Source organism: Dryobates pubescens, chromosome 1 (assembly GCF_014839835.1).
Source record: "Dryobates pubescens isolate bDryPub1 chromosome 1, bDryPub1.pri, whole genome shotgun sequence".
Lineage (NCBI taxonomy): Eukaryota > Metazoa > Chordata > Aves > Piciformes > Picidae > Dryobates > Dryobates pubescens.
In genome coordinates, this window is record NC_071612.1 from 55,418,219 (window position 1) to 55,438,869 (window position 20,651).

The 20,651-nt window shown below is 38.4% G+C and overlaps 1 protein-coding gene across 1 annotated transcript in view; it reads right to left on the minus strand.

Moving 5' to 3' along the window:
* Positions 1-16,773: 16,773 nt before the first annotated feature.
* VEGFC (vascular endothelial growth factor C) overlaps positions 16,774-20,651 on the minus strand; it is a 75,985-nt gene continuing 72,107 nt past the window's right edge. The window contains exon 7 of the mRNA XM_009896351.2: positions 16,774-17,646. Coding sequence (XP_009894653.2) covers positions 17,532-17,646 — 115 coding nt within the window. The 3' untranslated portion in view covers positions 16,774-17,531. The remainder of the gene's footprint in view (positions 17,647-20,651) is intronic.

The window sequence follows — 20,651 nt, forward strand, 5'->3', positions numbered from 1 at the left end:
TAACACAGTTAGGTATTTTCAATCTCCTTAACTAAAGCTGTTCAAGCATAAGGCATACGTCTTCTGTGCTGATTGCAGTCACTGTGGTTTATGTTTTGTATGAAACACCCAAAATTTCTGTTGAGCAGTGGAGTGTTCTGTAACCTGTTTTCTCCTAAGGGAGCAAGATTGCTGTTCTGAGGACTCTCTCTTTTGACCATTTTTTTGCTGGGTCACATTGATTCTGGGGATGAAACCTGATACTGGGAGCTCCCCTCCAGGGAACATCTCTTCAATGTATATGGTGCTACATAAACTTACTAGAAAATCTGTTTGCTTTGTTATGACATAGTTATGAAATTACTTGCCCTGCAGCATTTAATATGAAATAGATGGCTTTTGAAATGACCAGAGCACATAACTCTCTAAACTCAGGTGCTTTCCTAGCTCATGCATCTTTAAAGTACATTCAGCATTAATGAAAGGCTGGTAAGCCTTTTGGATATAACATTGTTACTGTAAGTGCCTTGCACGACCTTGGTAAGTAAAAGCAACCAGTGGATGATAATTTAGAATATTTCCATTTTTAAAAGGGACCTGTGTTGATCCCATAATCACATGAAATATGCTGGTAGATTTTGCCACACTCTTCTTTGTAGATGTTTTCTGAACTGTTGTTTTCACTGCCACACAGGCTATACCATAAACTCTCTGAAAGAGATTATTTTCCAGCCTCTTGTAAATCTAATTGGAAAATGGGTGATGAGTGCAGACTCAGTGACTAGGTGAGAGCAGAGAACTTCAATGTTCACTTGTGCTGTAGCTGGGTAGAATGAGGTTTTTGTTAAACATCTAATTGTTGTGACGTTTTCATTAGAGGAGTTTGGTTTGGTTGCATTCAAACAACCACTGATAATCTCTAGATTGTGGCAACTGAGATGTCATTTTTCTGTCAATATGGAAGTACCACACAAGGAAGAGGTCACCCCCTGTATGTGATCAGCAGTCAGCTTCCCTAATATCACCCAAACTCATACTTCTTGTCATGGTTGAGGAATATATTTCGCTCCCCTCAAGTAACTTGGACACTGAATATGACCTTGAGGGGATTAACCCTTCCCATTGATGCCAATTCATATGTGTCCTAACGCTAAGAACTCCTGTGTATCCTACTGCATTCCCTGCCACAGCATTTCAGTACTAGGAAAAGATCGTACACTTCCTCTAAACTTCTCTTTGCTGCTTAAGATAGCTTTTCTTCTAAATTCTGCAAGAGTCACTTCAGGGCACTGCTTTGTGGAGGGCAGTGGATGCAGGAGGATTATGCCTGGTCTGCCATTTCAGATGTGACTCTCCAAAGCTCTCTACCTGCAGTGCCTACACAGAGAAAAGTTGGCTCTCATGACTTTATTAATGCCTATCTGTGGCAAGACCTTCCTAGTCCCTTTTACAGAGGAAGCTGAGCTTAGTTTAGAAGTAGTCCAGCACAGCTCTGGCTAGACAAAACAACACTGATGCATGAAGCAGTTGAGGCAGGGGAAGAGCTGGTTGGACTCCTGAAGGAAGGCCTGCAAAGACTTGAAATTCTTTAAAGCAGGTTTACTGTGTTCTGAATGCCTGTGTCTACAGACACACGGTAGTTGCATGTAAAAAGAGTATTATCTTTTCTCTCCAAAGTGAAACACTCCAAAATTACCCCTGATTTTATTAAACACAGCTGCAACATATGCTACAAAACCTAAAGCTTGATACACTCAAAAGTTAGTGCTAATAGAGAGTGCTGCTGCCTGCCCATTCACAAATGCAAGCTGTTAAGTGTGATGAACCTTTACCTCTGAGAATATTTTACTATATTCTGTCACATTTTCTGCTCTACTGATTGTTCTGAAGAACAGCATTTCTAACAGTGATGTTTAATTGTTGGGATATATTTATCTATATATTTTTCAACATCTGAAGACTAAGATTCAAGATAGAATCATAGAATCAGGGTTGGAAGGGACCACAAGGATGATCTAGTTCCAACCCCCCTACCATGGGCAGGGACACCTCACACTAGATCAGGCTAGCCAGATCCTCATCCGGCCTGGTCTTAAACACCTCCAGGGATGGGGCCCCAACCACCTCTCTGGACAAACCATTCCAGGGCTTCAACACTCTCATGGTGAAGAACTTCTTCCTCATGTCCAGTCTGAATCTCGCCACCTCCAGCTTCATTCCATTCCCCCTAGTCCTATCACTACCTCAAGGTCATCTTCTATTTGGCAGAAACTATGGCTTAAATATAAGTTTTGATTAGGAGGCAAAGCCTGTTTGGGTGGGTTTGGTCTCTATTGTGCTCACACTTGGATTAGATTATTTTTGTAGTCTGCCTGTAAATTTGTATTAGCTTTTATTTGACTACACGTTTGCTATTGACAGATTCTTGAATTGTGGTTATAGGTTATTTTTGCTTTAAGGATGTTTTAGTTTGGGTTGTACATTTAAAGAGAATTAAAAGAGAAAATTGCATTGTATTGGGTATTTTGATTCCAAATGTTATTTTAATTCCAGAAGAAAACGTTGTCTGTAACTTTTGCAAAGTAAAATAGCTACTGATACATGGAACATTTTCTGTGTTCATACACTCCTTACAGGTTCAAGAAATGAAATTTCATTAACGTTTGGCATATCATATGCATCATCCCATAGAGTTTGAAGTCCTGTTTCACACTTCAGCACTGGGAATCAGGATTTCCCAACACAATGAGGTCGTGAAAAATGAATTAGCACTGACGCTAATTCATGACCTCCTTGGCGCCAAGGGGCTACAGTTAGCCAATTTCCTGAAAGGATATGGTTCAAGGGAAGTTTCTCACCAATGCCTAATGTAATTTATATGATCACATTTACTTTTAAACCATTATAGGAGAGAGTTTTTTTAAAAAATCATTTTTAATAGTTTAATGCATTCCCTTGTTGAAAATAAGACTTAATTCCATTGCCTTTGTATACGACCTTTTTGAGAGTTAAGTCCAGGGTTTTGTTATTTCAGCAGACTTCAAACGTGTAATAAATAAATTTCCACTGGGTTGGCACTTCCTTTTTGCTTCCTGATGTAGGGATTGATTGTTCTTTGCAAGCCTCTGGGGACTTCATGAGCTTTCTCAGAATGACTGACTTGACCATAAATTCAACCATCATAACTTTCAGAAACCATTCACACAGAAAAGCCAATAGAGGCAAATTTTAGTACAAGAGTGGCTGCTGCATATTGTATGAGACGAAATGCCTTCTCAGGTGTGAAAGGAGAATTAACTGAAGTATTGTTAGTCATGGGGTTAGTCCGTTGCAGGGAAGGTTGTCAATATGAAAAGTTGTATAGGAGAATATTCTTAGAAGGATTTCTCGCAATGGGTGTCTATATATGCATAAAAACACTAATGTGATCACTTAGACTACTTAGCAATTTGGAAACTTAGCAAGTACTATGGAGATGAAACAACATTAAAAGTACTTACTGAACCCAGTTTAGGGCAAGAACGTAGTAAAACTTCAGTAAAGGCTACATTAGCTAAGAAATGTAATTGAAGAATAAAATATTTAAAACAAAAATGTTCTTTAAAAAAGAAACTAAACTAATAAAAGTGGTTAAGTAAGCAAGTAAAAGCCGAGGGTTAAATCCAGGAGATGAGAGAAAGATAGATTATATCTACTGGCAGTTTAGATATCCAAGTGAACCTTGGTCTTCTGTGTGCCTTGCACTTACACCTGACAGCCCTGAAGTGTCAGATATGCTTGGTGTCTAAAATAGCAAGACATAGCGACAACCTACAGCCTCCACAATCACCCAGTAGGTAGTGGAAGAGAGTGGTCCTTAGTATTTATTTGGGTAGAACAAATCTGTTTCCCTCAGCTTCTCCTTCTCTGCCTTGTGTACCACAAGCATCTCAGCAGCTTGACACTCAATCACCTGCAGTTTTGCTCAGGATATTGTTGAACTGGAAAATAATCTCTTCCATTTTACTTCTGACTGTATCTGTGAATTTCTTCACTCAGCCTTGCTTCTTTGCTGCAGGTACACTTTCCTGGATCATGTTCAACTTTCTGGTCACCTGGACCTTCAGAACTTTTTGTACAAAGCTGTTTTTTTCCCCCTTTTTCTGACTGTCTGCCCTTAGTTGTGTGAGCTTATTCTTATTCTGACCAAGATGTGGGGTTCTGAATTGAACTTTATAAGGCTTCAAACTTTGTCCTTCAGCTTGTCAAGATCCCTCTGAATGACAGCTCTACCTGCACAAGGTTGAAGTCATCTTTGACACTGTTCTGGACCTGTTGGCTTGGGGCATTGGAGAAATAGTTGTTCTCTCTTGCTTCTGCATTGCTTGCCAGGGTTTGGTTTATCTCAGCTCATCTGGGAATGTGGTGAGTTATGGCTCTTTGACATGCGAAGATTTGGGTATGGGATTCATGGTTTGAAAAATTAAGACATAGCCTTTCTTAGTTAAAATGTTTAAAAGATGCTGTTGTCAGTCATTCATTTGGGAATAAGTGGGTATTTGACTGCTGTGCAAATGTTGCACTACCGAGCAGAGTATAACACCATGTGATTTTGCTACATTCCTACCACAGCAAAAAGTGATGAGGGCTTTGATCCAAAGTAATCACATTTCCTGTTTTCATCCACCAGTTATACAGTTTTACCATGCTGTGTGGAAAGACAGCTGGAATTATATATCCTGTATAAGCAACTACTATACAAGTCTGTACTTGGTAAGTAAATGAGCTCAGAAATATTTGCAGACTGCCACATGCTAAAAAGAACTGAAACTACTTATTAATTTCTCAGTGTATTTATGCCCTATATAATCATGAAAAATCAACCACGTTTAATGAGAATTTCATGCCCAATGGCATAAATTTCAGTCTTCAGTTGTAACTAACAATGAGAAAGGTAAAACTACAATCAGCACAGCTCTTTCGTTCATCCACCTGCATGAATTTAGAAAATTGCTACTGAGAGGCCAGAATTGAGAGTTTGATTTCTCTTGGTCAATAGTATGAAGACTGATATTTTCATGATCACAGCTCTTCAAAGAGAAGGTGAGTCTGATTAAAGGACATACTAAGTATCAGTCCTGAAATGTAAATATCTGATGTTTGGAATTACTGAGCTCAATTTTGAGACTGTGTATAGATGTGGGGTTTTGAGATTACATATGAAAGGATGCATGAACCTCACTGAGCCAGAAAGGAGACTATTGCTAGGTTCTTGTGAAGATATTGGTGTCCCTCACAGAAAGAGTAGCTGTGGGAAAAGGACAGAAATGGATCCAAAAAAAGTTGACCAAAGGCTGTATTGTTAATGTTGTATGGGAGAAGACAATATACAAACTGTGTATTACCTATGAGCTATGTAAACTACATAGCAGGACAGCCTTACACATGCTCAATACCAGGTCTAAACACCTGGTTGTGCTGCACTTCAAGCAGTTTAAAATCCCATCCAAGTTTGCAGTGAAACAGAGGATATGTCTTGTTTGTATTTTGTGATGGGAATTAGTCCGCAGTTTATGGACTGTTTAGCAAACAGACTAATGTTGGCCTGAAAATGCTTATGCAACAGCAAGAAAGCCATGTTTGCTGTCTTTATTTTTCACTGCATGTCCTTAAATAATTTTTTTTTTTCATTTGTTGAAAAATCTATGAAACCACAGAACCATAATTTGATTGAGCTGTATTAAAACCTTGCAGTGTTCTCTATTTTGTTTGTCGTTAAGCATCTCTAGAGAACAAGCTTAACGTCACTTCTTAGACACTTGTTATGAGGACACTGCATCTCAGTTAGAAATGGAAACTATTCGTCACAATCTGTAAACAGAACAGGATTTATCAGAATTCCAGCTCAAAAGAAAAGCTAGTGCAGTATGAATTTTTTTTTTTAAATGCACTAGGGATGTATTTGTTCTTCTCATACATAGTGTGTTTCTGCAGATGGAAGGATCCACTTGCTTATGAAAATGTTTTCTATTCATCAGATGACTGTTTAGGTCAGAGAACCTTTTCTTGGGTGTAAAAACAAAATAAATGTATGAAACACAAGTAATAAATAAGCAAAAATTAATATTCTCAGAGGGAAGAACCCCCCCCTCATACTTTCAAGGCTTTAGAGGATTTGCTCTTATCAGTTCCAGAATATTGTTTTTGGCTTTTAAAGACAATTACATTTTTATTTCAGCTAAGATAAATCCAGACACATGAGTGCTAACACACATGTAGATTTTGAAGATAGGTGAGCAGAATGTTATCTGATTGCTGCAATGATAGATTTTTACTGCAAGATAAACATCAGATAGCTTAATCAGAAACAACGAAAATGAGGCTTAAAATAGATTCATGCGGCATGTGTAGATCTGTCATATCGTACACAAACTCAGGTTAAGCACTTTTGAAACCCACTACATGGATTGCTAGCTCTTGTGACTCCAACTCTGACCCCTTCCCTGAGACTCCTATACTTTCTTTAGTATCCAAAGTGTGTAGAGAAAAGCAAAAAGATGAAAAAGGATTTTCAACTATTTTGTAGCATCTGAGAAAAACAAGTTTAGCATTGATCACCTCAAAACATTCTACCAGAACGACTGGTGTGAGTTCTATGGTATTGCTGATAAGTACCATGAATCTGTGTGTTTATTTTATTTAGTGCTTGATGTGAAAGAATGAAAGTGTGCTCTATTTGTATGAGCTCATCTAAATCCTTGAGAAAGTTCTTCTCTAACCTTAGTGGTTGATACAGTGCTCACTATGCCGACAGGCCAAGATGTCCAGAAAATGGCAGCTGTATCTTTTGAGTTTTGCAGTGGCTGGCAGCAGTTTTACAGCATGGAGTGCAATAACAAGGACTCACGGGGTGGTTATCTCAATCAACCAAAGGCAAATACGTGTTTCTGTACTGACGTCAAAATGGAACTCACCCTGATCTTTGCCACAAGTTTATACTATGAAAGGACAATAATCTTGGGGGTGAAGGCTTGATATTTTGTCTTTTAGATCTTTGATTTTCCTGGATAGTTTGAAGGAAAAAAAATCAGACTTTTATTACTGACATAAAAGAAATTACTACAGCTTTATTCAAATCTTTAACAGATGTAAACCCACTGAAGTTTAAGTAAAGAGGCTCTGTTTTTCTCAAGAGGTTTTCCTTTTCTGAATTCTTTCAGTGGTTATACCTGACTACACATGAAGATGAGGGGAGGTTTAAGCTCTCTCTTCTATGCAGAGAGAGTGATTGCCCATTGGAATGGGCTGCCTGGGGAGGTGGTGGAGTCACCATCATTGGAGGTGTTCAGGAGGAGACTTGATGGGGTGCTTGGTGCCATGGGTTAGTTGATTAGGTGGGTTGGATTGGTTGATAGCTTGGACACGATGATCTTGAAGGTCTCTTCCAACCTGGTTTATGCTATTCTAACTCAGGAAATGGAAATTAATAGTTTTCAATGAAGTATATAAAGTATTTAATAATCATATCAACAGTTAACATTGAAAACCAAGAAACACTTCTAAAAGAATCAAGCACACAGCAGGCAAGGCTGAACAAGGCAGATGGAAATGTAAGTATAAACAAGTTCTAATTGTGCCAGTTTATCCTACAAATTAACAAAAGTGTAAAAGAAAAAGATGTGGAGGTAGAACAATTGCAACTCACAACAGTAAGATTTTCTTTGTCAAAGAAAACAAAACATGTTGTATCTTACATAAGAGAAGCATGGCAAAAGTGAGAAATAGGGATTAGTCACATGAACCAGAAGAAGATTTATTCCCATACTTGTCAAGTCTCCAGAACTACAAGCTAATAGCAAGTGATAATATACAGGACAGTTTACTCTCTTCTCCGACATCTCCTGGCATGTTACAAGAACATGATAGTCAGTTAAACAGTACTTGAATCCAGATCTTACATTTCAAAATCAACAATCGTGTACAATATTATAGTCTCCATTTCTGCTCCAAATTTTATTTACTTGTTTCAAACAACTCAAATGGATGGGAGTGACAGAAGCTTTTTCATGTGTTTTGGGCACAAAGATGTTAGTACTTTCTGAATATTTACTGGATTTTACTTCACAGGGTAAATAGAAGTGTCATTAGTTTGTGCATCTTGATGACATATTGTTATGGTGCACTACAGGCATTTGTAGAAGCTAGGGACACGAAGTTTGGAAGCTTGCCTCCTATGAATTTAGGATAAATGAAAGAGCATTTTTAGGGTCTAAATTTAGTATTTAGGTACCACTCATAGCAATTATACAAGAGATTAAATCCACAATTGATTTTGTATGTTTTCTTTCTGCACCCTTTGGTTTTCCTCTATAGACTTTTGGCAGTAAATAAGAAAATTTTAGGTGCCAATTCATCAGTACTTGTAGGACTTAATTAGTTTTTGATATGGCATTTCACCATATTGCAAACTCCCATGGCAGGAACAATATAGTTAAGAGACCACAATTTGGTCTAACTATCTGTTTTAAAACTTCCTAACCCTTACAGAAAACAGTTTTGCTGTCAGTTGGAGTTGTTTCAAATGCACTTAATCTTAATTAACACTTCACTAATGGTAGGATGTTTAGTTTCCACATAGTTTTTTTCAGTCCTTTTCCATGAGACATGCTTCGACCTTTGCAATGTTGCTCACTGTCTTGAAAAGCTAACAACAATTCTAGAAGACATCTGTCACTTCATTTTGTACAAAAAAAACTTACCTGGAAGTGTCTTCTCAAGCTAGAGTCATAGCAGCAATAGTTACCTAGCAGGTAAAGGTAAAGAGGTTTCAGGTACAGTATTCATGAGTATATATAGTTCTTCCCTCCAGCAATCAACCATGTTAGAGCAACCTGTGAAGAACAGGAATGCATGATGACATTTACCAGGACTTGCTACTCTGAACTACATCGTCTTACAGCGATGCCATTAAAATGAATAATACCATTTAAGCCAAAAGAAACAATCAGTGATGTCAGCAACAAGCTATCTCCTGCAGACATAATGGCTTTAACTTGCATTTAGCTAACATCTTCTTGATGTTATTCTTAGAAGCCAAGATAATAATTTAGTTTGTCATTTATTTATTAATTTTTGCTTTCCTGAGTATTTTTCTCTTTCTTCCTGGGAGTTTGAGAAGCTCTTAATACAGATGATCCTCAGTCCAAGCTAAAAGCAAGTCCAAGAAGCTGTCTTATGTGTGATAGAAGAAGCCAGGATCTTGGCAGCATCGATGGTTGCAGCTGCATGCCCAACCTGAAAGCACTCATGCTGATTTAGGAACCAATATGCTGGTTTAGGAACCCCCACATAGACAGTTCTGCAAGACCCTGGGTGGTAGTAGACTGAATAACTGAACCATGACTGTGGGTTGTGAAAGGTGAAGCTTTATTAAACTGTCTGGTTATTTATGGCCTTATTGTCATATCATTGTTAGAGATACTAACATAAGAAGTTATTTCAGGAGCACTTTTCAAAATAAACTACAGTGAAAGAGTATAAGGTGCACTTCCTGTATGTTTCAAACAACAATAGCAAACAATTAATTAAGGGAAACATTAACTGGTAGATCTTCAATAGCTAAAGACTTGAAATAGTAAAGATATGGGAAGTCCAGATGTTTGTAATGTACTGGAGTAATGCACTACTGTAATGAATGTATGGATGAACTTTTATCACTTGGATTCTCTGAAGGGTAACCTGTCCTGATCTTTCAAAGGAATTCTTTTTACACATATACTTGCCGCAATATTAAAGTGCCTAAGCACTTCACTGCCTGTTCTTCCAAATAAATGTATGAAAATGCTTTCAGTTTTATAGTTCCTTCACAGATGACAATATGTCCATAATACGTGTTTGAAAACTCACTCTCTTACTTTTGAAAATTACCTTTGATAAATGTTTTATCTTCCACAAAGCATGTACTTTCATAGTTTGGAAGTGAAAGTAAATGTTAGTGCTACACCTGCCTCTACTTGCTGTGACTGATTTGACCTAGTCTCAGAAAAATATTTCTCTGTTTCCTTGTTTTAGGCTTACTTTAATTTTACTTAGTTCCAGATAAGGTTACAAGCAGCATGTCTGCTCAAGTTCAGTATCTTTATTGATGATCTGGATGAGGGTATTGAGTCAGTCACCAGTAAATTTGCAGATGACAGCAAGTTGGGAGCAGATGTTGTAGAAGGGCTCTCCAGAGGGACCTTGACTGGCTGGACAGATGGGCAGAGTCCAACATGATGACATTCAACAAGTCCAAGTGCCAGGTGCTGCACTTTGGCCACAACAACCCCATGCAGCGCTACAGGCTGGGGTCAGAGTGGCTGGAGAGCTGCCAAACAGAGAGGGACCTGGGGGTACTGATTGACAACCAGGTGAACATCAGCCAGCAGTGTGCCCAGGTGGCCAAGAAGGCCAGTGGCATCCTGGTCTGCATCAAGAAGAGTGTGGCCAGCAGGAACAGGGAAGTCATTGTGCCCCTGTACTCTGCACAGGTGAGGCCACACCCTGAGTACTGTGTCCAGTTCTGGGCCCCTCAATTTAAGAAGGCTCTTGAACGCGTCCAGAGAAGGGCAACAAGGCTGGGGAGAGGCCTTGAGCACAAGCCCTACAAAGAGAGGCTGAGGGAGCTGGGGTTGTTTAGCCTGGAGAAGAGGAGGCTCAGGGGAGACCTTATTGCTGTCTACAACTACCTGAAGGGAGGTTGTAGCCAGGAGGGGGTTAGTCTCTTCTCCCAGGCAACCAGCACCAGAACAAGAGGACTCAAGTCTCAAGCTGCACCAGGGCAAGTTTAGGCTTGAGGTGAGGAGAAAGTTCTTCCCAGAGAGAGTTGTTAGCCATTGGAATGGGCTGCCCAGGGAGATGGTGGAGTCCCCATCCCTGGAGGTGTTCAAGAGGTGACTGGATGTGCTACTTGGTGCCATGGTTTAATAGTCATGAGGTCTTGGGTGTCAGGCTGGATTTGATGATCTTTGAGGTCTTTTCCAACTTTATTGATTCTATGCCAATAGTGTTTATTCACTCCTGAATTTCATGTAATAATTTTGTTTCTTATACCAAAATGCAGAAGACCTTGTTTTCAAAACAAGGTAGCTTCAAATCCAAGCCCTATCAGTTCATCACAGCTACCATGTTAGTTTTTGATTTCTATGTACAGTAAAAAAACCAACCAAACAAAAAACCCAAACCACCACCAAAAAACAGTGCTCTTAAAGACAGTGACTTGGCCTGGTGGAAGGTGTCCCTGCCCATGGCAAGGGGGTTGGAATTAGCTCATAGAGTCATAGAATGCTGGAATCACCAGAGCAAGAGGTGGCCTCTAAGGGTCATCTACTTCAACCCATCTTCATCTTCCCAAAGAAGCTCCTGCTCTCCTACTACCACTCCCCTTCACCTTCCCAAAGCAGCCCCTGCTTCACTCACCCCCACCTTCACTTGCCCAAAGCAGCTCCTACTCCCTCAACACCATCCTCCACCCTGCCTAAACAGCTCCTGCTCCACCACCACCATTTTTGCACCCATCCCAGAGCCAAGGGCAAGACCCTCACCAGCCAAGACACCACACAAAGGAGCTCAGCCCCAGTAAGGAGGCCCAGCCAGCATCCATGGATGATATTGGAGTAGCCATCAACAATAACCCTACCTGACCGGGGGGCCACCAGGCCCCCCGGCCTTTGTTGTCACCACCACCATCACCCAGTGTGCACCACAAGGACTCACCAGTGATGAGAGGAGGATCCCTCAGCCCAGATGGGCTCAGCTTAAGGCTTCTGCCTTTCCTAGGGGGGATTATAAAGGGGAGTGGGTGGGGTGGGCCAAGCAACCACACCTGGGGTGGGAGGAGACTCCAACAAAGTGCAGGTGCTCTGGGATTGGAGGGGAAAAAGGGAAATGGGGCAGGTGAGGTACTTTTAGGGTGTCAGGTAATGATAGGACTAGGGGGAATGGAAAAAAAAAATAGAAATGGGTAGATTCAGATTGGATGATAGGAAGAAATTCTTCACCATGAGACACTGGAACAGGCTGCCCAGGGAGGCATTTGAAGCCCAGGGAGTTTCTAATTCCAGGCTGGATGTGGCTCTGGGCAACCTGATCTAGTGTGAGGTGTCCCTGCCCATGGTAGGGTGGTTGGAACTGGATGATCCTTGTGGTCCCTTCCAACCCTAACAATTCTATGATTCTAAAACAATTTTGCAGTTTAGGCTGGATGTTAGGAAGAAATTCTTCACAGAAAGAATGATTGGCTGTTGGAATGGGCTGCCCAGGGAGGTGGTGGACTCACTGTCACTAGAATTGTTTAAAAAGAGACTGGATGAGTCACTTAGTGCCCTGGTTTAGTTGATTAGATGGTGTTCGGTGATAGGTTGGACTTGATGATCTTGAAGGTCTTTTCCAACCTGGTTAATTCTGCATTCTGTATTCTACATTCTGCATTCAGAACAAGTGGACACAGTCTCCAGCTGTGCCAGTGGAAGTTTAGGCTTGAGGTGAGGAGAAAGTTCTTCCCAGAGAGAGTTGTTAGCCATTGGAATGGGCTGCCCAGGGAGGTGGTGGAGTCCCCATCCCTGGAGGTGTTCAAGAGGGGACTGGATGTGGCACTTGGTGCCATGGTTTAATAGTCATGAGGTCTGTGGTGACAGGTTGGACTTGATGATCTTTGAGGTCTCTTCCAGCCTTACTGATTCTATGATTCTATTCTAAGTGTCCAGTTTTAATTTTTTTTTTCTGAAAACAATACAAGTCCATTACAGTGCTTCAGTAACAGGATATTTACTGTATTTTAAAGTGAGTATCTCTTAAATAGTTTATTAAAAGCTGGTCAGAGTAACTTGAAATATTAAACCAAGTACCTTGATGTTAACCCATGGACTACAGTGTTCTGCCACTTAATAGCTTTCTGCATCTGAATTACTGGACAGGGTGCAGGCTGGTGGAAAGCACATTCATCATGTGAAGGAAACATGAACTTACAAATACCATAGTATCCTTAAAAATGGCATTATCCATCTGGGAAGGATCCTGTGACCACATTTCATCTGTCTTCCCACTGATGTAAAGCATAGAGGTAAATACATCTCTGAAACAGTCCAGACCTTGGCTTTTTTTGTGTCATGTTTGGAAAGTCTTCTCACCTGCCATTGAGTCCTCAATTTTTTTCCACACAGTGTGAATGAGATGTGAACATACACACGGCTGAGTTTAGCTCCAAAATGCTGTGCTGGACGTTGTTGAGGACTGGATGGGTGCCCTGTTAGACTGCAGGGATAGTATCCAGCAGAATTAAAGCTTGTATTTAACAGAGAGGGTGATATCATAAATTGTCTTTTATGCTTCAAGTGTAATTTGCTAGGGTGATTTTTGTATCTGTTATTTTTATTTGCAAATTTGCTTTGGGAGGTTCTCAGATATAATGATTTTTATTATTTGTTTGGACAGATTGATCAGCACACTTGGAATGTGAAGTTTCAGACTTGTGTAGTTAAGACTGCCACTAGAAATCTAAACCAGATTAATCCCTATGTTGGCATAACTATTTAAAATAGAGAGGAAAGAGGTCTTAATGTCAGTAAAGAAGAAAGCCATGCCTTTTTTAGTGAGAGATTTGATATAAAAGGGAAATGCAAGGTTTGAATTAGTAGTGGTAGGTGAGAAAGGCTGAAACTGAAATACATAAATTCTTATGGAGAGACAGAGACTGAGATATGGTCCAGAAATGTAAAAGAAATAATTTGAGAAAGGCAGAAAAGCAGAAGAGTTCAATGACCACATACAACTAATTATAAATGTAGAAAATGGACAAAGAGTTTGATGGAAAACAGTTGGAAGGTCAGTGTCTGTCAGGAACCCTTGCCCAGGAAAAACATATGAATTCACTGCATTCTCAAGTTGAAGTAAGGCTCCCTGATTCACAGCTTCACACTGTAGATAAAATATGTTCAGATTCCAAAAGATATATATGAAATGAGTCCAGATATGTTATTCTATGAAAATGTTTTGACCTACCCATAGCTTCCAAGAACTCAATTGCAATCTGGAGCCTTAAACCTGCATTAAACTGCATTAATTTTATTAGTCTTTATTAGTCCATGGTATTTGTTACATTTAAAATAAAAATAAATACCTGGTCTATTTCATCTATTTCATCACTCAGTCAGAAAGTTGTCCTGGGTTCTTTCTCAGAAAGTTTGTCTGAAATAGCAAAAGAGAGAAAAAAGGATTCTATTAAATAAATTATCAAGTATTATTTTATTTTTTGTCACTAAAGTAAAAATCCTGTAACATTAAAAATTTCTGCTCTAACATGGACTAAAACACAAAAGTTCTGAAAATTCCAAGTTGAACACCTTTAAACTTTTCTACTTGAGAGCAAGCTTTTGTACCTCACAGTAATGCAAAATTAAAGAATCTTCAATAAATTAAATAATCTTTAAAGGACATCTCCTTAAATATAAATTTACTAATATTTAAAAGAAGACAGTCTATTCCTCAGGTTAATCTGTCAATGAGCTTACTGCCTGTATAAATTATTTCATTCCTAGCTTTTGGCATAGATGCGACAGTGAGTTACATTTTCAGAAAATCAGAGAGGGAGAGATGTTAATGGGCATCTGGAGTTGTTCACTGAGATCTGAAAACTGAAAGTGAGAATACTGAAAGCAACCCTAATACAAAGCCTTTCAAGACATTACGATACATGTGCTAGATTTCATGCTGGTCTGATTGACTATCCACTTACTGAACATGAATTAAGCAAACATGTCAGCAGGCTAACAGCAGTTATAGTGTAAATAGTATGTCCTTTGTTAATACTGGTAGCAAATGGTTGCTCTGTATAATTTAAGGTCTCCATACAGCATGTTATTGAAAGAGCACAGAAACTGTTGTACATTCATGATGAAATCATAGAATTGCCTGGTTGGAAAAGACTTTAAGATCATTGAGGTCAGCTCTAACCTAACATCTCCCTGTACACAACTGTTAGATCATGTCCATGTCATAAATCTGTTTACCATTAAATATGATTCCCTGCAGTTACAAGAGCTCTGTCTCCCCACCCTTGTATTATTTACAGAAGGTACAGGTGTTTTAGACAAATCACAATTTAAGCTCTTTATTCAGAGTTAGTGTAGAATAACTTGGACATACAATTAGCACCTATATTTTCAGATCTTCTTTTAAACTGTATTTTTATATGTGCTAAAAATACTAAACTAAGATTTGAAATGAAGATGCAAAAATGATCAAATAACACTTCAAAACTGAAAACTGTGTAAATCTGTCAGCTACTTTATATAACAGATGCAAAGACCTGCTATGAAAACTATGCCACCACTTTGTCTCCACAGTTTAAACACTTGCTTAAGAATCATCTTCTGACAGTACTGAGGTAAACACAATCACATTTTATCACACAGAATAGGTAATCTGTAGCCTATTCAAATAATTCTGATATTGATTGTGTTACAGTGCATAATGTGTTAAAAAAACCGCACGCTATTTTCATTTAAAGCAGATGTGGAGAGCCTGATTACCAGAAAATACTATCAACTGCTTGTATATATTGTTCTACTCATCTGGTTTTATTAGCTCTGTTTTCATTAATTTCTTTCAAACAGTTTAGACATGTAAAATAAACACAGCATTGTAACATGCATTTTTAAATAATCTACATAAAATTACTTGTTGGAATGCAGTTTTGCTTTGTCTTCACTTATGCCTGCCTCCTTTTTTAACCACAAGCTCATATTTTATCTGTTAGATACTGGCTTACTTAGCTATATTCCTAGTTTCAGATTTGACTTGTCCTTCCCCCACTGCCTTTCTTCTGTATTGGTCTTGGACAGAAAACAAAAAGCTTATTTTGGGCGTTTATCTTAAGAATATTTAGGCTTCCTTCAAGCAGCCGACATAGAAGTAGATGCCTGGACATTTACTACTACTGGAAATGAACTTCCGACTGTTAACCTCTTGTTCTTAGACTGACATTGCCATCTTAGACACTGAAGATTTGTGTGATCTGCTAATCCAACCAATAGGAATATTGAGGTTTTGTACTAAGTAAGTTGCATATCACAAATGTCACCCAGAGTTATATCTACATTTGATTGGAGAGGTAAAACAGTAATAAAGATACTCCTCAACATTTGTATGCCTAATCTTTGTCCTGTTTGGATAGCAAATAGCTGGCCTCTTAGAAACAACATTCAGGACACCAGACATACAATGGAAACTGTGAACTCTCAAAATGCCTCTCATCCTGGCTACCTGACAGCCTGTCTCAATCCACAGTGAGGACTCAGTAATCAAAAGTAGCTTTCCCTCCATTTTAGGAACTCTTATACCTAAATAGGCAAGAATTTTGAATAGATTGTTTGACTAGTTCTAAGCACACTGCTCTTGCCATGCAAATTAAAAATCTTACCTCTTCTTAGAGTTGCAGATCTTTGATTTTGCATTCTCTTTAATAAAGAGAAGTCATTGATGATTTTTAATGTAGAAATAATGTCATTCCATACCAGACTGGTAGAAGTCCTTTTGTGTTCCCACTGGAATAAGTGTTTTTTTTCTCCTTTGCACACGCATACATTGTTGATCAAAATATCTGATTGACTATATGAAAGAGTAAAGTGCATCAAAGTATTCTGAATTATTTAGTTGTAAATTTTACAGTATAGCATGTAATACTAAATAAAAAGCATAGTTGGCATTTCCACTTTCATACTGATAACCTTCAATAGATATTTTATATTACTCTTTAGTAGTGCTAAACAGAAATAAAAGAAAGTGAAAATATTGGAATGTGAATACTTGCTGGTGGCCCTTAAACACAGTCCTTATCCTTGGGCAATGTACAGGATCTCCAGTGTTTTAATTAGTTATTAATTCTATTTAGTTTGCTAATTTTGTTCTAGAGACAGAAATATCACTGGGTCATGAGACAGTATGTACAGCTCTTTCTATTTCAAATAACATATACAACAGGTATGAGAAAATGTCAGTAATTTTCCTTTCATAAGTGCTTTCTCTTGATTGCCTTTCATCCTTTTAAGAACCTCACTAATGTTGAATTGTAGTTCCTTTCTTCAGGCAGAGGATTAAACATTCTCACCATTATATAATACAATTTCCATTTTATTTTAAACATACTTTGCATGATATAAAAATATTGATCACAGTGAGCTTTAACAATTGTTACTGCTATAAACAGAAATGCTGCACAATAGTTTTAGTGGAAATAAATTATATAGTCATTATCTCTTAAAAACAAAAAAAATCACATGAAGGAGAACCTAGGCTGTTTGGTCATTGGCAGAAAATAAGTCCTTATTGAGTTCTTTACAAAACATGAACCTCAGTTATTTTCTACATTTGCTTTCCACATCTTGAGAAAAGCACAAGGAGTCTGTCTCTGAAAGCCCCACAGGGTCTCTGGTGAACATTTAATTCCAAATATTAGCACAGTTTCTGTTGTTCTTTTTTTTGTTGTTGTTGTTCTAATGGGAAAATATACCCCAAAATAGCAAGTAGTGCTCTCTTCACTAATTCACATGTGGTCTTTTCCAGTATGTGGGTACACAGCGGCACACTTCTTCACTGAAGTAAAATCCAGCGTCACAGCGTTTCGTTCGAACTGTACATGGCGGTCTGTAACAACTAAAGAAATGAAACAAGTGGCCATTAATATAACATGATCATTTATATTACCTTGGCATAGAAATCTCTGTGCATTTTGATTGCCATTTCTTTATGGGGTATTTCGTTCCTCCAAACTTCTGTTTATGTTCTTGCAAATAGTTTTAACTGGACTGTTCTTCACAAAAGACAGTGAAAGAATACTGAATGCTATTGAAGAGAACTTCTTCCAATGCAACAGCTACTCGTTAATATTTTTAACATACTGCCTGGTTGTAGTCTTACTTAGCATTTTTTAGCTTTAATTTTGACAACACAGTAATATCTTTCTGTACTCAAATTAGCTTGCTATGACCTACTGAACGCTGTCAGTTTGAGGTGGCAATCCAGAATCATGTGACAATCAAATCTACCATCTTCTTACCCAGGACTTTGTAACCTTATTCACTAATGCAATAAGCCTGAGAGAGATTTGTCTACTCATGTTACACTGTGACTCTGATCTTGAAAATGAGAACATACTTCCTTTCTAGTTGCAAACTCCTATAGCCACTCTCTGAGGCCAGTGGGAGTGTACCTACACTTCATATTGCACCTATGTGCACTTTTGAGTAAGATCAGAGACTGCATGTTTATGATAAATCTTAAAGAAAGAGAAAAGAAATAGTCCCTTTTGGAATAAACTAAGTTTAACAGACTACTAAACTGCAAGCCACATCTACCTAAGAAGCAGTAGGATTTTTCTTCAAAGATTGCTGACTGAAAAATAGAACTTCTACAAAGATAATATCTGTGATTGTCCCTGAACTCTTCCTTTTCCTATTTTATTTTTCTATTAAAACAAGAACTTGACCTAAAATAACCTTACAATAACAATGCTAAATACTTTCTGGTGTATAATGGAGACAAAGTACAAGTCTGGGTGGTTTTTTTTTCAGACACTGGCAAGGAGTCAAGAGACAAAAGTATATGTTTTGCATTTCAACATGCTTTTACTTAAAACTTGCATTTAAATAATGTGTGCTTGCTTGTGAAACACTGATATGATGATTTATTACCATACCTCATACGTCAAGGACAGCACAGTACACTGTATTAAGGCAATGTCGCTATCCTCTTCCCTGATTCATTCCTATTTCAAGCTTGTGGCTACCCTTATTATTGTTACAAGTCAGTCAGTAATAAGTTAATATGTCCTCTGCTATTTTGGGATACAAAGTAACTACTCTGCAATGATTTGTTTACAAGGTGAGGTCTAGATTACAGTTACATTAATTCACACCAGCTAGTTCAAACAGTGAACATGGAATGAGGAAGACTGCAAACATGACATTTATTAACTAGCCACATCTTGTTCAGTGTTTTCAATGTCATTAATCATAGATTAGTTCCCCAGTGTGTTCTCTGTAATTAAAGGAGTAACATTATTTTGTGACACTTAATACAGATATTTGAGATCACTGTAATACCCCATGGGAATCTCTCAAAGTCCTACTGATCTTCTGCACAATAAGGTTTGGAAATCACTGTAAAAGGTAACAATGCCAAAGGATCTCATGCTCTGAGCAAATGGGCAAACAGGAGGAGGTCTGTTCTGGGAAAAAGAGTGCAATGGATGAAACACTAAATTCACTTGGCTTTTCCCTGTCGCTGCCATAGAAGTTAGACTGTTTCATGTATTGAAGTATCACAAAATGAAATAAAAGAAAGATAAGAAAAAGACAAAGTCAAACTCTTATTTGTACAAAATTAAAAGCAGTCACATAATTATTAAATATGTGGAGTTCACTTTGTTTGGGATTTATATCTCCTTGTGAACTGTGAACTTCAACTTAAGTTACAGTTGAAAGCACTATTATAGAGCATCACTCCCTTGTGAGTTTATGTCTAGCAGCAGTCAAGGTCAGGTTACTGCAGTCTTATCCTTATTTGGGAGGTTTCAACAGAGCAAGAAACCCCCTCTGCTCCTCTAAAATACTTTGCAGCTGAGGTGCCTGGTTATCAGGCCCTGCCAAAACTGACCAAAATAAATTTTTGAGGTGATAGCACAGGGTGAATAGCAATGGAGGCATTGTAACTACATAAATGTGGTTTCCTTAGGAAACTCTGCTGAACAATAGACCAGGTCTTTCAAAAGATTTGGGCTGAATGTTGTTTACAGAGTGTTTTCATGTGACAGATGTCTGTTTCGATGAAGACAATCTGAGCAAGTTGGAGGGAAGATGGATGTTCAGTCAGTATATATAGTGCTGGGCAAGTCAGTGTCAGCTTTCTCTTTATGGTCAGTGCAAATTTTTGCTACTGAATGCCCAGGTTTGTAATTTTGGGTAGGTTAACAACTCTGTGGATGAAATTGAAGTAGAAATGCCACTTTCAGTGCTGGTAATAGCATGATCACCATAAAAGCCAGTATGCTTTATGGTGTTTGTTTTCTATCTTATTTGCTTCTTTCTTCCTGTCCTGTGCTTTGCAAATGACTTTGTATCGTTTTCCTCTGGAGCAGGGTAAATCATCAGAGTTAGAGGTATTTTAGATACAGTGCATAAAAACTTTGGTGATTCAATCCCAGAACCTACAGGGCTTGCTTCTCTGTTCAGGGAGCTGTCTAGGACGTGGCCACAAGAGTCTGTTCATGTCTAGGTATCGAGCACCTTGCACAAAGCTGCAGAGTCTTGCCTCCGTTTACGTGGTCTCATAAGAGTAAGGTATCTTTCTTTCAAAACCGGGGTGTTGCAGGTTTTTTACTCCTTTTTTGAGAAGGTTTGTGGCAGACAGACACAGAATGTAAGAAACCTGTTACTGGTTGTAGAGCTACAGAGTAACACCACAGACAAATCTTTTTCTCCAAAGAAAGATGAACTACTTAGAAACAGCTAGAAGCATCCTGTATAACACTGTCCTTGGAAGTAAGAAAGTGATCTGTATTTAACTACCATATCACACAGAAAAGCTGGGCTCAATTCTCTCTTTCAGATATTAAGTCTTTTTATCAATTGAGGTGGCATCAGATACTTAATATGGCATTT